The sequence below is a fragment of the Scardinius erythrophthalmus genome, assembly GCF_964197995.2.
Source record: "Scardinius erythrophthalmus genome assembly, chromosome: 6".
NCBI classification, from domain to species: Eukaryota; Metazoa; Chordata; class Actinopteri; order Cypriniformes; family Leuciscidae; genus Scardinius; species Scardinius erythrophthalmus.
The window spans coordinates 15,624,648-15,642,424 of record NC_138226.1 but is presented as its reverse complement, the minus strand read 5'-3'; the positions used below and the strand labels follow the sequence as shown (position 1 = coordinate 15,642,424).

The following is a 17,777-nucleotide window of genomic DNA, read 5'->3' as shown; positions in this document are numbered from 1 at the left end:
TCAGCCCTCGCTCAGCTCACTAACTTTCAAGAGCAGCCAGCATGTGTGAGATGCCCCTAGGGACTGCGTTCCATCTCCTTTGAAGCCCCCATTCTGAGCTTCGCTGTTTTCTTTGCTGTCATGGCTGCCGGCTTCCTACTTCGGGTGACCCTACGGCCCCGGCCTCGGCACATCAGAACAGCGACTCGCAAAACACCTTTCCGACATTAACTACAGAGGACTCGGAGGAACAATAGGCCATGATCCAGTCCTCGAGACACGTATGTCAGATACCACGGAAGGCGTGTAAACAAACATGCTAACAAAAACCATTGGCCTATAGCGGTGTGTGCGACTCATGGTAACTCGACATTTTAAAACGCAATTTGTTGCAATGTCCACAGTGGGGTACGTTCTTGGTGAATAGCCAAGAGTAACATACTTTGCAATTACAAAGTGTAACAGACTAATAAATAGAGGCCCAGCTGACATAACATGAGGTCAAAGATGAAAGTCAAGATAGTGGATATGTTCCATATGTCTTGAGACTACAGTTACACGTGACAAACTCATTTGAGCCGCTTAAGAAACCGTAGTCTTGACCTTAAAAAGACTATAATCTGGCCAGAATTGAAGCAACCATGTGAGGTGGGAATATTCATAATAGACAAAAGTGAACATTAATTAGATTTGAATTCATTTATTCAGTTATGTAGAGACCATACAAAGACTTCTGTGGCATGCAGTTATCAAAAACAGTGTTATCCAATAGTCCTTTGCCTCTGTTCTATTTTGCGTTTCAGCATGTTGTAGTTTTCCTTGGTCCCTGGGGCGCTGGGATCCAGTCGAAGAGACAGTTCATAGTGCCGCTTTGCCAAGTCTAGTTTTCCCCAACGGTGATAAAGAACAGCTGCAGGAACACAAAAAAGACCTGTCACTTAAATCAAGGGACTGTACAGTAACTCAGCATCGGTCCCCAGTGAATGGGAGACGAATCATAGCCACTTCGCTTTGTTTATTGATTCAATCGCACCGATTTATCCCTGTATCGTGTAACATTGCAGGAGTCAAAACTTGCACAACTGTTTTTGTGACAATACTGAAGTGCCAGCGGGATCCTGGGGGACTTACCAAGATTACCATGGCAACTGGCAACGTTTGGGTTGATCTTCAGAGCGTTAAGAAAGAATCCTTCCGACTCCTGGGAGTAAAAGGAACATTGGTTATTATAAAGTTCCTTCTGTGTCAAAGAAATTGTTTGAGTAACATTTTCACAGAGGAAGCAACACTACACTGAAAAAAGTTTGTATTAACCTTGTATTTTTCCTGTTTCCCAAGGACATTGGCGAGGGAGAACATGATGGTGTGATCTTTTGGCAATATCTTTAATGCTTCCTTTCCAATCAGCTCAGCCTGAGCCAGATTGCCTTTCATGAAAAGACAAAACATTAGATAGTTACCTTGCTTAACCCACTGGGCATTTACTTTTCCAAAAGATTAGGCATAATGATTTTTGGTTGGTGATAAAATGGGGGAGAAAAAAAACAAACAAAATAACTTACATACAAAATGCTTACGTATTTTGCTTAAACCTCAGTGCTACATGAGCTTCTTGTATAGTATTCTCCCATATTTCTAATAACTAACAATCATATTATATATAGCATTTTTAGTATATAACTTCTTAGTAATGAACTTCAGAAGCTTTAAATACCTTTAGCATGAAGGTAGATAATATAAATATTGCTTCGACCTGTTTTGGGACAGTTTTTTGCGAGAAAATGTAATCTTAATTTTCATAAACTGTGCCGCACCAGAAGTTGCTGCGGCCACCAAGGCTAAAGGCAGAATCATGCATAGCGTCTGTTACACTGAAGGACGAACCCAAGCAATATCTAGGGACTAGAATTTCAGTGACTACTAACTTACATAGTGTAAGTAACCACCTAGCAACCACTCAGAACCCTAGCAACGTGCTAAGATCACATAGAACGCCTTAGCGGTTGCACATCATGCTCTGGCTATCATTTGGAACAGCCTAGTATGGATTTTTGCACAGGTAAACCATTCACATTTTCTTTATAAAATGTAAAAATCTAGCCATTTAAAATAAAGAACATTATAATTAGTGTTTAGTGCCAGACTTTTGAACAGAAAAAAAGTGTCTGTTGTGTTTTAAACCATTTACAGCAATAAAATTGGCCTAGGAATTATGAAGGAGAAAATTGATTACATTTTTATATATAGTTCAAAATGTCACAAACAGAGAATTGTATACCGTCCTTCTGTAATTTCTGTTGACTTTGCAGAGCGGATTGCTCTGGTGTGTCAGCAGCTTCCAGAAGAGAGTTTTTCCACTCCACACATGGCTGATTCTTTTAGCTTCCTAATTAGAGGGCAACACAAGGGCTACTGACTTATTGATCTGGATGTCAAAACTCCCTCTGACCACAGGCTCAGATAGATCTTCTCTCACTGGCTGGCCCTTAACAAATTCATGAGCTGCTGAGGATTATTCCTCACTGTTGAAACCTAAATATGACTCATGGTTTATGTTCGCACACTTTCTTGATACCTTTACAAGGAAACAATAGCAGGAGAAAACTCCAATTTCCTGGTTGCAATAATTGACTTATATTTGGGAGGGGTTTGGGGATCAATTGGGACTGGAAAATGCAGAGGGTGAAGATGCTGGTGCCAGGATGTTTTTTTGTTGTTGTTTTTTTGGCAAGGAAAATGGGCCGTGCCAAGACTCTCCAGGGAGGGCCAACCTGCCTGGGAGACGCGTTTGAATAAACGGCTTCTGTCAGGGAATCGCGCCATTCTCCACACGGCAGGGAAGAGTGGCTTTAAAACAACACACAAGGCTTTTAATACATAAATTTCAAGCATTGTTGATTCTTGCTCTTCCGGTCTAATCATGTTGGGTTCTTATGCCGGCATTTCCCGGAAAAGACATCCTCTGTTAATCCTGTAATATCTCGTCAAAACGGCAATTTTTGGGGAAATTGTTCCTTCATAATAATAAAAACACAGGCACAGAAATATATGCATATAAATATGGTTAAATTAACTAATATATATATATATATATATATATATATATATATATATATATATAGTTAATTTAACCATATTGATGTATTTTTATTTTTTATTTTTTAGTAGGGCTGGTCAATAAACAAAATTCTAAATATATCTGCAATCATTTTTGCTGGTGATACAAATTCAAGAAACACAGTAAATAACATTTTCATGTTTCTTAATTGACAATTACTTTTTCCAAAGGCTGTCATTAGACTAGTTTCAAAACTTTCATGAATCGAAAAATGCCAAAAGTGGTAAGTTTGATTCTTTTCTCTGAATCAGTTCTTCTGAACCGTTGACGTGATTATTTTTAACTACATTTCTACTGTTTGAGTTAAACATTTATTATTCTGAATTCTACTTTTGTTTGAAGTTATGGTTCTGACTGTAAATTGTAACACATCCCAAAGTATGTTAAACTTGCCCAACTATATTACTCAATGTGCTAATTATATCAAACAAAGACAAAACCTTATAAAGGTTACCGGACAATTCTAATAGAAACTAAGTTGCTAAGGTATCCGTGTAGGGTCTGTGACGAGAAGAGGGGGTGAAGATGGGGTGCAGGAGTTAATTGTTGTAAAGGGTGAACTAATTATGCAGCATGGCCCCATGTGGCAGCGTGCACCTGACGCTCAGCATCTGCAGAATGGAAGTTCACACCTCTCTCTCTCCTTCTATCACACACACAGCTATGAGCCACGGCTATACTTGGGACACACCAGACGAAAACGACAAGGCGGGAAGAATTGGGAGGAAGCCAAGATCATCTGTTTACCCCCAAGGGCAGGGTCAAGGTCACGTTTAATGAGAACATTCACTCAGCTTATACATACATGACTGGCCCTGTCTGTACTTAACAATACGAATCTATACTGCATTGTTAAACTGTGATACATGCAAAAGACTACGTACAGTCCACAAACTGAACTCCGATAAGGACCCCAATGTAAGGCTCACTAGCGCACATATATACACCAATTAAACAAACAAATAAACATGAAAAACTGAAAGAAGTTAAAATTATTTTAGGGGCTGTTTACACTTGGCCACTTCATGCGTTTTCTCAGATCGGATAGCTATCTGATTTATCAAAACGTTTAAATTTACACCTGGTCACATAAATGTGTTTTTGCAAAACGGATATAAATCCGATCTTCAATTCCCGCGCTATATGCAGATTTAATGGAGTGCACGTCACCGAAAGCAACAGATATGAGCTGCATTTTATTGATCATCAGCTAAAATTTCAAAATCAAAGAGAGCGGCAACAGCCTTGGTAAGATCATTTTGTTTCTTTACTTTTAAAGATGATGATTGTGTGTTAAGAGTCTGCAACTTACTTTCACTTTGATTTGCGATAGTTTGCACGTTGGCTTAATGAATAGATGCTCAGCTGCTCATCTGCGGTGATGTGTGCTGCAGTAGCATCGTCATATCTGGCTATAACATGACATATAGCCTATAACACGCTCTCACACATTTATTTTTTAGCATTTTTGGGAGGAGTAAAATTTACACATGTGGTTTCAACAACCAGATGCATTTACACTTGTCCAGTTTCGTCCAGACGATGTATAATTAAATAATTAGCAGTCATTATATAAAATAATTGACCATGGAATGAAGCAACAGACCAATCAGAATCAAGTATTCCAGACTACATGTAGTACATCAGCAACAAGTATACTAATTTTCCCTTTTTGTGACAGGATGAACTGACCTTTTAATCAAACCAAATAAATTCCAACTCCACCTTACCAGTGTTGTCCAACAGTATGACCATGTTGTTCCAGGCCAGGCTGTGGTCAGGCTTCAGCATGGTGGCGTTCCTCCAGGCATTTAGTGCGTCAATGCTGCGGTTCAGGTCTGCATACTAGAGATAAAACAAACAAGCACCCAAAAAAGTCTTATGCTTTACACTGTCATTTGTTAAATAATTTTATTCTAGGAGGAAACAAGGAGGGAAAGGGCAATGAAATGATTTAGGTGGGATTCAAACTAGCATTTCCTGCATAAGCAACAAAGCTCAACACGACTCTGAAGCGTGTTTATTAACCACTAGTCCACATCTTTGATAAAACTAAGGGTGTAACAATACATTGTTATATCGAGATGTGAAAACGCGACGACATTTATTGTTGATGTAAATGATATGATTCGTGATAGAGTCTCAGCTTACTGTATTTATAAAGTAATCCACCCAAAAATGTAGATTCTGTCATCATGTACTCCCCCATGTTGTTTCAAACCTATAAAATTTTCGTTTAACTTCCAAGTACAAATGAAGATATTTTTTATGAAACCTGAGATATTTCTGTCCCTCTATTTGAAGTCCATTCCTCTAAAACTTAAAAGATCTACAAAAAAAATCATAATGGCATCGTAAAAATAATCAATCGAGTGGTCTAATCCAAATCCAACGGTGCATCCGAAATCGCATACAATCTGAGTAGGTACTACATTAGAATTTGAACTTACTTCACAACCATTAAAAAAGTATGTTCTATATAGTATGAATGTAATCCGGACAAACTACATCCATGTCATCATGCGCCCTACGCTTAACTTCAATTCATAAATCCCCTCTAGTGGTTTCATGGGATAGTAAAGTGTCCATTTAATGCGCACTTCAAAATCTCGCCAGAAGTAGTAGGTCATCCGGGGACTTTACTATAAGTGCAACCCAATTCACGTACTTATGCACTATTCTATGACGTTTTTAAGTATAAATAGCGCAAATAGTGAATTCACACTGAAATATCCCCCCAAAAAACATTTAAATACCTGGATAATGCACTAAATTAACGGAAAAGTGTGGAATGTTGGACACTTCATGCACTCAGCTGTGACTGTTGCAACTTTTATTACATAGCAGAGAGGGAGGGGCATCAGACTCCGATGTTGAATGACAAAATAACCTAATAAAAACCATACACGGATGAGTACATAGTGCATAAAGTAAGTACATAGTGTATACTGCGTCATTTGGGACGCAACTTATGTATTCTGTTGGTGTTGATATATAATATGGAAGTATTTGATTTCGGACGCAGTGCAAGTATTTTGAAGAGACACGATGGCTTTATATGACGAACAGATTTACAACAATGCGCATACTAAAGTAAACGGTAAACACGGACGTTCAAATGCTTGCGTGACAAGCAAAAACAACATGAGAAAGAATAAAACCAGAATTAAAATTTTTGTATGTACTAGCCATTGACAGTTTGGGAATAGTCATTTTGACAAGCTTTCTTGCGATTAGAACTGTGATTGATTGCATCGATCATTTGAAGGCACTAAACAACACTCCTCAAAGTGAAAGCACAAACATAATTTTAAATCACCATCTCACATTTAGTTTTAGTATTATGATTATTCAAAACGTTTTTGATGGTTTATTCTTATATGTATTGTGCATTAATAGCAGGAGAAGCGGGACATAGCAAGCTCCGGGACATTCTGTGCAAGAGATCCAACAAATGCCTGCATTGGAAGTGCGATTACTGCGTACAAGTTTATGGCATTTCTTTGACATTACTCCATTAAACTACTATATATAATGTTGTATTTAATGTATAATAATGCAATGGGGGGAATATTTGGGTCCTGATAATTATAAAATAATAATAATATTATTATTTTAATAATAATAATAATAATAATAATAAAGTAAATATAATAATAAAAACCTCTCCTTTATTTTGGCTTGAAATATCACAATAGTATTGTATTGTGAGCTCAGTATCGCAATTTGTATCGAATCGTGACATGAGTGTATCGTTACACCCCTAGATAAAACTGCTCTGAAGTTGATAATTCATAGAGTACAGGAATCAAATCTTCATTAACACAAAAATAGCATGTCATTACACATCAAATTGGCAATATTTAGAGCGGAATAGCCAATTTCTTGCCATAATTGATAATAAATTGCACCATGTTGGTTTGTACTGATACAGGAAGAGTGAATATAATAGCTAAGGACCAAAAGCACACTAGACATAATAAAAATCCATGCTGTTCAGATTAATGAAATTGATGTTTATGGGGAATATGGGGAAATGTCTATCATAAGAAAGAAAACATGCTTTAAATGCATTGAAGGCTGTATGTAAATTACAGAGAAAACAAATCGCTTACCAGACGTCCCAAATTATAATAACAGTCTGGGTACTTTTTCCTGAATCGAATGGCATTCCGATAGCTCTGTTCAGCCTTGTCAAACTTTTTCAGACTGTTCTGAACAATACCCAAATTCATCCAAGCTGCAGCAAAATCAGGCCTAAACCAAATCAAAGAAACACAGCAGAATGATTTACAAGGATGAATTAAGGCTTCATGACAACAGCACTGATATATTTGAACTCAAAATCTTTACTCACTGGATATAAACCGCAGCTGACAGGAGCTCTTCGGCTTCCCTTAACTCGTTTCTTTCCTTTAATATATTGCCAAGATTATTCATAGCATGAACGTACTTGGGGTGTAATCTGTACCAACAACAAACAGAAAAGGCATGTATGGAAATAAGGTGAACTAATTTATGTCGCATAATAGACACTACACTGCACTGTTGAAAGTGGAAAGATTTGAGTGTTTGCCAAACCGAATATGATGCAATCATGACTTTTTTTTTCTTTCTTTTTTTTTTACCTCACTGCCTCCCTGTAGTACTTGACAGCAGCACTCTGGTTGCCTCTGTCAGCAAGGCTTTTGCCAACATTATAATGCACCTGTGCAAGGAAGGAGAAAGTTAGAGAGCTCATCAAGCTAATGAACTCACTGGTGTGCAAAACTGGACTGAATACAATTGAGAACAAATATTTTATTTATTTATTTTATTTTTATTTTTTTAGCTGATGCTTCAAATCCAGACTGACTCACAGAACACTTATTACAGGTTCAGTTCAGTCTCTTCCTCAAGGCATTTTGGGTGTTGATGGGTAAGCTGAAGTTACCATAATGGATTTCACCAATGGAGTGGAGTTAAACTGCAGTATGAAGGGGAAGGTGTGCAGTCTCACCTTGGCGTTGAGCGGGCAGACAGACAGGGCGCTGGTGAAGAGACTCTGTTCAGACCTCCACTGCTGACTGCGCTGTGCAGAGCGAGCCACGTTCACACACAGCAGCGTCAACGTGGCCGCTCTCAGCAGCCTCTGCGGTCATCCCACAGACACGAGACGTGAACACAAACTCAACGGAACATTAGTTACAGTGAATTATGGTCTGATGGTGAATATTAGGAGGTGATAAGTGGGAAATTGAACAGGTTGAACAGGAAGTAGAACAGGTCACATACCTTGTGTTTCCTCCAGTGGCAGCAACAGTAGCCCACAGCGTAGGCAAGAATGAGGCAGTAGCCCGCTGAGGAGAGGTACAGCACCCGCTCTGCTATCACAAACCCCACCCTGAAGAACAGATTACTGGCTGGCAAGAATGGAATGACCAGCAGTACCAAGCCAAACGTCAGAGTCCTAAACAGGACACATTAAATTGATCAAGAGTGACAGTAAAGAAGTTTTCAAATAAATGTTGTTCATTTGGATCTTCACCCATTAACAGAAACATGAGTTAGTCTGGAGTGCCCTATTCGACAGCAGGTGTAGGTAATATAATCCCAGCAATTTTCTAATTGGACACAATGTTTTACACCAACAACAGAATTGATTTTGTAAAGTTTGTTTGTTATACACTGATGCCATTCAGCTCTCCATTTCTTGCGGATATAAGTGTTTATGATATGTTTGAGTTCTGAAGGTGGAATTGGGCATTTTTTGAGCTCTGAAGATCAAGCTTCAGAGCATCAGCTTGAAACAAAGAAAACAGGATTGGATTTAAATGATACAAGTAATATATGTGATCTATCCATTTAAAGAAGTCTTAAAGTACTATTACAGTATGACAACTGTATAGAAATAAATGTTCACGTAACAACAACTAGGCTGTCTTCTTCAAATCATCACTACACAAAGCATGTCTTGTTTTGATACAGTGCTTACCTTCTTTTATTGCTGTCCTGTGAGCACAGAGCTTGGCTTACCAAGCCCATCAGACAGCACCATAGCACAAGAGGCCAGACAATCCTCCAATCAGTGGCTGATTTAATCAGAGGCACACAGCCCATTGACCAATCAAAACACAACCACCAGGGACACAGCAGCAGCCAGGCATTCAAGGAGTAGTAGTAATTATAGTTCACAATCTGAAGAGAGAAGGAGAGCAGAGAAGAGGAACATGTGAAAACACAGTCTGCATGGGGAAAAATGACCAAGAAGTTATATTAAAGAGGACAGTTTATGAATACATTTTAAAATGATTATTATATTACTAATTATTTTTATAATTATTTATATACATATACAGTGTCATGTAAACAAGTCTTTTTTTCTTCTAAATACAATTTTTAACTACAAAAATACATTGATATAAAATGTATAGTAAAAATACATATTAACAGTATCACAAGCATATTATCAAAAACAACTTCAAAAGATAGGGCTGCATAATGTATAGAAATTATTGGAATATTGCAAATGGCTCATGATATTTTAATACGTTTTTAAGTTTTTAAGAAGTCTAAGTTTTAGGTTGACACAGACAGCAGCAAATAGACATATATATATACATATATATATATATATATATATATATATATATATATATACATATATATATATATATATATATATATATATATACATATATATATATATATATACATATATATATATATATATATATATATATGTCTATTTATATATACATATATATATATATATATATATATATATATATATATATATATATATATATATATATATATACGACATGCTTAATGTTATTAGGCGCAATAAAGCGATGTACTCATGTGCACGGGAAGTAGTCACTAGGACAGCACATAATCGCGATTTCAGTTCTCTTCCGCAGCTTATATGACCAAAAACACACAAATTATGCAAATTGCCAAACTTTGTGAGTATTCATGTTAACAAGTCATTTATGTCTTAAGTGGAGTAAAAAGTTGAGAAAGAAAGCACACATAACAATATCTGGATCCATGCAGCTCTTAAAGTGACAGCAGCTTTAATAGGAATCAGTATATACTGTATTTAAAGGGTTAGTTCACCCAAAAATGAAAATTCTTTCAGTAATTACTCACCCTCATGTTGTTCCAACCGCGTAAGACCTTCGTTCATCTTCGGAACACAAATTAAGATATTTTTGATGAAATCTGAGCCATGTCTGAATCCTCCATAGGCTGCTAACAAAAAAAAAAAATGACTTTATTCCACTTTTCATTTCCTTCGCTCTGGGCCTCGTAGTGTTTTTGCGCAGCGCGTCTGTGTTGCACGTCATCACGCATCACACACATGACCGGCGTCGGCCAATAGTGAGCCTACGTGGTGACGTGTAACACAGACGCGCTGCGCAAAAACACTACGCGAACCAACTAGAGGTCCAGAGAGAAGGAAATGAATAGTGGAATAAAGTCGTTATTTTTGTTTGTTTTTGCGCACAAAAAGTATTCTCGTCGCTTGATATACTTAATATTGAGCTACTGGAGTCACTTGGACTATATTAACGATCTCTTTAATAACTTTTCTGGGCCAGCAAGTTTCGGTCACATAGCAGCCTATGGCTCAGATTTCATCAAAAATATCTTCATTTGTGTTCCGAAGATGAACGAAGGTCTTATGCAGTTGGAACAACATGAGGGTGAGTAATTACTGACAGAATTTTCATTTTTGGGTGAACTAACCCTTTAATTCAGTGAAGACTAAGCAGTGTTTTATTTTTACATTTGATTATTCAGTTTCTGTTGTTTAATAACATTATCGCATATTGAATCGCATTATTTAAAGAGTTATTGAATTTTTCTTCAATATTGTGCAGCCCAATCAAAAGTGCTGTTCAAAAACCCAAACTGAAAGGACTGCTTACCCTTAAGATAACATTTTCAGCAAAGGATGCTGGGTTATCCACTTCAGTGAAAGATGGAGGCCCAGTTCCCATGATCCTCCATCTTGCATACAAAAGAAAGGAACCACCAAGAAAGAGAAGAGCCAACCTCATAAGCAAACCGCTCTGCACTAACCCACCAACCTGGGTGTAAAAGAGAAAGTATATATCAATGCAAAGTTTGTTTGGGTCTAAAGAGCGACTGTGAGTAAGACACTTACATCAGCTGATTTTCTCCTGGACAGCAGCCGGTGAGCGAGTTCATAAATGTTCAGATTACAGACCATGAGAATATCAAAAGCAGCATTCACTCCCTTCCGACACGGAAGAAAAGAACAAGAATATTTTATAGATGATCAAGGATATGTATTGTAAAAATAGATGGGATTATCTAACATTTATATGCTGTATTTGATCTGCAGATCTCAAATGTACAGTATACATTTTCACTCACCAAAACCGTAATGCCTTGCTCCTTGCACAGCATGGCTACTGCACAAAGAAGAATGCTGCCAAATATCCACAACACAGAGAACTTTCTATCACCACCTACAGAGAAAAATTCAAGAGCAACTAAATGAAACAGTATGCTTGGTACAAAGAAAAAGATATTTTCAGCAATATTCCAACATGCAGTGACTGTAAATTAAAGGATTAATTCACCCAAAAATGTAAATGCAGTCATTATTTCTCCACTGTTCAAACTTGTATGACTTGCTTTCTTTTTTAGACAATTAAATTACTCTTTAAATCTTAAAATAGCACATAAAAGCACTATAAAAGTATCTTTAAAGGGGTCATATAATGGTACATGCACTTTTACAAGTTGATTGTACTGAAATGTGTGTTGGCAGTGCCTGTACACAACCATCATAAAATGATAAAAATCCATCCAGTAGTTTTTTTTAATCTTCTAATGTTTCCTCCTATCTCAAATCAAGAGTGATCTCTTTCTCTTAAGAGATTGTGGTGTGGTGTTCTGTTCTTGGGTGTAATAAAGAACACAGCAGTCATATTGATGTTCCTAAATCCGTACAGCTGAAGACGCAGTGGCTGAGTTTGTTTTCGAAGGGAATATTCCCCACGATCAACGTCAATGCTTTCATGTTTGCGCGAATCATTTCACCAGACTGCTTTACAAACGAGGGTCAGTATAAAGCTGGTTTTGCTAAGAAGCTGCTCTTGAAAAAAGGATCAGTACCAACTATTCGTGTTCCTGCTGCACCTCCAGAAGAACTGAAGTGAGTGTAACGTTTTATTAACCTTTATATTAATCTTTATATTATGGTTATCTTTATATTACGTTATGGTTATTGTGTTACAAACGGTGTACGCACAGAACAGAGGGGCGGGGTGAGCAAAACTCATTATCATTTAAAGACACATGCACTTAAACGGCGTGCTGAAAACAGCTGTTCTTGACCAGGTAAAATGAGTGTTTTCTTACAATACTAATGAGAATTTTTAATTAAAGTATATTACAAACTTTTAATTTAGACCCTAAAGAATCATTTAAGCTTGTACAAAAAAATGACATTATATGACCCCTTTAAAGAGGTATATAGAGTTCATGAACAAATAACTCTGATCTATTCTCAGTGGATCAAGTTCACAAAACCTGTATGAATCCAATGATCTTTTTAAAGAGGTTAAATTGTCATTGAAAAATGACTTAATTTTAGTCCACAAAAATAAAACGTAAGACATCAGAAGACTTACAATTCAGTACACAAGTTAAATGGACTACTTTAGTGATGCTTTTATGCTGCTTGTGTCTTTTTTGAATCCTGAAAACCTGAAGTCAAAATCAGAAACCAACTTCAAGGAAAAGAGCAACCAGTGCAATTTTTAGAAATTTCTCCTTTTATTCGTTACATTTATATAGCGCTTTTCTCAGCACTCAAAGTGCATTACATGTAATGGGGAAATCTCCTTAACCACCACCAATGTGCATCATCCACCTGGATGATGCGACGGCAGCCATGGTGCACCAGAACAGCCACAAACACCACCTTATTGGTGGAGAGGAGACAGAGTGATGAAGCCAATCAGTATATATGGGGATGAATAGGAGGCCATGATGATGGACAGAGGCCAAAGGGCAAATTTGGCCAGGATGACGGGGTTAAACCCCTACTGTTTTTTCGAAGGACATCCTGGGATTTTTAATGACCACAGAGAGTCAGGACCTCGGTTTAACGCCTCATCCGAAGGACGATGTTCCACAGATGCAATAAAGTTTAGAACAGCAGAGTAAATGATGACCAAAAAAAAAAAAAAAAAAAAAAAAAAAAACTATTCCTTTCAAATTTTATTGCTGTAATTTAACATATAAAATTGCAATAACTGTAACAAAGACTAGTGCTTTAGTTTATCAACTGACCTTGAAACGCTCTGCAGTAAACCAGAAAAGAGAGTTGAAAAAAGAGGGCACACAACAAATCTGCTCTGCCAACAATGCCAGCCACCTACAAGACAAAGAGCCAACAAAAAAGATTATTCATAAGATCAACTATATACTTTAGAGAGCTAAAGGACATTGTTACATCAAGCATCATCCGTCATCAAGCAGGTCACGGCTGTGAAATCCACCCCGAGGGCATTTGTTTTAATAGCATCTACGCATTCTACATCTACACCTAAACTAATGAAATCCTGCTTGTACATTAAAGACAAAAATGGGCAGCATAAAAACATCCTTCGCCATCCTTTCGTCTGTGAAATTGCCTGTATTTCTGGCAGTGCCAAATTAACGGTGGAGGCAGGAGGCAGCACTCATTACACAACTGCAGTCGGCCCTGGCTGGAGTCCTGGGGCCACCTTCTTTGATACATCCCGTAGGCCCTAAGTCAGTGGTCTTTCTGAACCTCACCCCCTCCAGGTCCAGGGCCGGTCTTTCTGAACCTGATTAAAGAGCAGATACTGGAGCATTGCCAGTCTCTGCCGTGCTCGGACGCATCCATGGCAGGTCAGAGCGAGCGTTCGTAACTGTTAATAGCCACGGCTGACTGTAGAGCCCACCTATGTGATGCACACCAGCTGCGTGAAGCTTTCTTCTCCATAGGCCTTGTAATGTATATTTCATGCAACATCAATGAACATTGTGATGTGGAGCATTGTAGACAAAGATTGTTTACCGGGCAGAGACAGCCTGCTGAATCACGTCTTCCCACTCTACTTACACTTTCCGTGTGAACTGGATGTGCAGCAAAGAAGAGCGCAGCCAGGAAGGAAGCTTTCGGAGAGAGATTGAGTTTCGCCCCTCTTCCATCGTGAACCAGGCCGCCAATTAATATTGCAAACACATCGATCATTAACATAGAAATAACACAGTGGAGGGCAACGTTGAGAGTGTGGAAGCCGATTGGATGCAATCCACCGGCCAAGAGGTAGTTGATCCTGGGAAAATAAATAACATCCATAATAATTAAAACCAACTTTGAATACAGTGATCACAAAAGTTTTGTATTTCTGAAACACAAACAAGCAGAGATATGATGGCATACAGACATAGCAGCATTATAGAGTAACTTTTATGGTTGAGTTGGGATAACGGGCCATTACTAATGCAAAACGATGTCATTCTCATTAGCAGCATGCAGGACATGAATTACGCCCCCTATATAGTTTCCTCACAGTAAGCAGTCAAATGCCAAAGACAATTCTGAAATGAGTTTGAAAAAAAAAGCAATATATGCATCCAATTTTAATGTCAATTATTGTGGCGTTTGGTGAGGAAGCACTTGAGGGACCTCTTTTGATTTCCCACTGAGAATAAAATTACAAGTCCACACATCTAATGCATGCAAAGAGGTTTGACAATATTCACTATAAGCAAATTGGCCTATTACCTTGTGTTAATCATCAGTCACACAGCAGTAATTGAAAGACACTTTTGTCTTTGTGGTAACGTACCTGAAGGTCAGGACAGTCAGCGGCCGGTAGGATTTGTGACTGGAGTTGCTACTTAAGTTACTTCCCCAAAAGTCATTTTTCCAGATGTTACTCAGAGGAGTGCCAGGATTCAAATCCTACAAAGTGTAGAAATCACAATGGCTTGCCAAACAAAAATACTTACATTTATTTATTATCATATAGCAGAAAATATAATTATTTCTTTTAAATATTTTGCATAAATATTATGCAAATATTACAAAATTATTAGATGTATACACCCAAAATATTGCAATCCAATAGACTTGAGATAACAGCCAATCAACAACACTTAACACTATACAGGAGAAATCGGTTGAAAATGTCATGTAAAAGTCTGCAAATATATGTATGTTGAGATCACAATTGAACAAAATGTAAAAATTAAATTACTCAAAACAGAATGTCAAAACTGTTTTTTTTTTTTTTCATACAATTAAAATGAATGGCCAATACTTGGTCACCATCCATAGTCAACTCCAATGAATTGAGTTTGGAACAACATGAGGGCAAATAAACAATATCAGAATTTAGATTTTTAGGTAAACTATTCCTTTCATAATAAACATCTGAATAGATATTTAAGTAATCAGGGTTTAGGGAGGGGTTAATACCTTGTTATTGATGATGGCTTCTGAATCATCAAAGACAAAGTCCCCATCATGGCTGTTTATGAAACAGATCAGGGCAACAAAGGCAGTGACCAGCCTGGAGTGCAAGGGTCCCAGTTTTGGCAGGGGGATGTGATGATCCCAGTAAGGCTCAGAAAGCACCATCTTTCATGAGATCTCTGTTCATTCTGACCCACCACTGTCTTGCAGAACAAAGAAAGCAGGTTGGAGGTTAAAATAGCCAACTAACACCCCAAAAAAGACTTCAAAAATCAAAACATTTTACAAGAAGGGTGAACAGACTGGAAACATACCTACTGTATGCACTAAAGAGATCTGTTAGAAAAGGCAGTGTGACATCTCAGCACAGTTGCATGCTATGCTGCTGCATGGTTGTATACACACAGATGCATGCAATGCATAGCAACCGGCTGTCACGGCGAGCAAAGGATACTAAACCATTCACACTTTCTACGTTTTCTACACATATATTCTGCTCGCGCGCGAATGTCAATCGTCAAAACATGATTCACAAATATTAATAGCATAAACGTGCACTGACGTCAATAACTGTCTGCCCGCCGAAGAAGACGATGTGCAATCTGTAGGAGACGAGCAATACAGACTTTAAATCACCTGTGTCACATAAATACGATGCACATATCGCGAAACCCCACGAATGTGAAAATAAATGCTTAATACGTGGCTAGACGATGGCTGATCCCTGAATGAGCCTCTCTCGCTGTACTTCCTGCTAGCGCGCGGAGAAGAATAGACTGTGACGTCACGTGACCTGAGCCAGCCAAGTGGAAATAATGTGAGGACTCATACAAACAAATGACAAATAATTCACAGCAAATGGCTACATCACATGAAATGTTAAGCGGCAGCAGTGCGATGTGGTATACTTTATCTAAACTTTTTAAACAACATGTCCTAAATGAACTATGGATTAATGCTGCCTGCCTGCATGCCTTCACGTGCTATCGGAATTTGAATTATGCTAGTTTTCTGGTTTAAAAATTGGACATGAATGTCCTCTCAAGTCAAAATGTGAACGCGATAAGCTCACGCATTCAGAAGTGGGAAGTAACGTTAGGACATTTCCGATATGATGCCAGCATTGTTGCCATTTTTTACAAATATCATTAGAATATATTTAGACATATTATATTAATATCAAATTAGTTTTCTATAAAAGGATGCTTTATTGTATAAAGTGCCCCCTTTTTAAAGTCTATTCCCAAGGGGGTAATCTTTCAGCCAGAAACTGAAGCTTCTCCGGGAGCTGCCATTGATTAGCAGACCATCACCTGCTGTTAGCATTCCATTGACTCCCATTCATTTCGGCGTCACTTTGACAGCGAATAACTTTACATCTGATGCGTTTAAAGACTCCATTTGTCCATTATTTATTTCTAAAGAAACACGAAAATTTATAAAAGGCTCCATTACCTTGTATCTTACATTATGGCCCCGTAGAAGCAGTTTTTGTAAAAGTAGGCTAACGATTGCGTCATAACCAGGCGACTCTCTGTCGCACAGTAGAGAAATTACCGTATGGACAGGAGGAGAAGCTTGCGGGCAATCGGGGGGACGTGGAGGCAAAATGACAAAATAATTAATCAGAATACTTAGCAAAAGTTTCTCCTGCTCCTAACTCATGGACACCTCCTACTCACACTCTCCGTCTCTGCAAGTTTCGGAAGGGAATGATTCAGATTTCTCTTGGCACAGCTACTGGAAGACAGACAGGTTGCTCACGTCACATCTACGTCGTCAAGCTCAGTTTACGGTCAGCCATCAGGAAGTGAGTGCTTCTAACTGACTTCACTTTTCTCCGTTGAATCCAATGGGGTCGCTGTGTCCATTTCTTTTACTGTCTGTCTATTCCCCCTGGCGCCGCCATTTTGAAATTATCACTAGAGGCTACAATGAATAATAATAATAATGCTAATTATATGTTTTACAGTATATATAGATATTTTTCAAAGCATAACATAAAAGTACTTAACAATATAAAAACAAACGCAATGTAGCCTATACTAAAGACACAACTTAACAATGGAGCCTGAGTCAACAACATCAAGAGTGATTGGATCAGACTCCGATGTTTAGTGAGAAAATAACATTACAACATTTACACATAGTATACGGTGACCGGGAGGTGACATGTTCGGTTCACTTAGTTTGTCGTGGCCA

General features: G+C 38.0%; 1 protein-coding gene across 3 annotated transcripts; it reads right to left on the bottom strand.

Moving 5' to 3' along the window:
- Positions 1-664: 664 nt before the first annotated feature.
- Positions 665-17,054, bottom strand: tmtc4 (transmembrane O-mannosyltransferase targeting cadherins 4). 3 transcript variants are annotated; one of them, XM_081367548.1, is made up of 18 exons: positions 17,031-17,054; positions 15,579-15,778; positions 14,947-15,062; positions 14,214-14,430; positions 13,415-13,499; positions 11,486-11,580; positions 11,253-11,345; positions 11,014-11,175; positions 9,072-9,274; positions 8,372-8,546; positions 8,097-8,228; positions 7,726-7,805; positions 7,455-7,562; positions 7,213-7,354; positions 4,828-4,942; positions 1,294-1,406; positions 1,111-1,180; positions 665-889 (listed from the first exon to the last, which is right to left on the bottom strand). In XM_081367548.1, exons 2-18 carry the CDS (start codon positions 15,738-15,740, stop codon positions 741-743), a joined length of 2,217 nt encoding a protein of 738 aa, XP_081223674.1. In that variant the 5' UTR covers positions 15,741-15,778; positions 17,031-17,054; the 3' UTR covers positions 665-740. The 3 variants fall into 3 exon arrangements, with proteins under 3 accessions (XP_081223674.1, XP_081223672.1, XP_081223673.1); XM_081367546.1 differs by lacking the exon at positions 17,031-17,054 and adding an exon at positions 15,890-16,343; XM_081367547.1 differs by lacking the exon at positions 17,031-17,054 and adding an exon at positions 16,138-16,321 and having other exon boundaries at positions 15,579-15,774.
- Between the last annotated feature and the right edge of the window lie 723 nt (positions 17,055-17,777).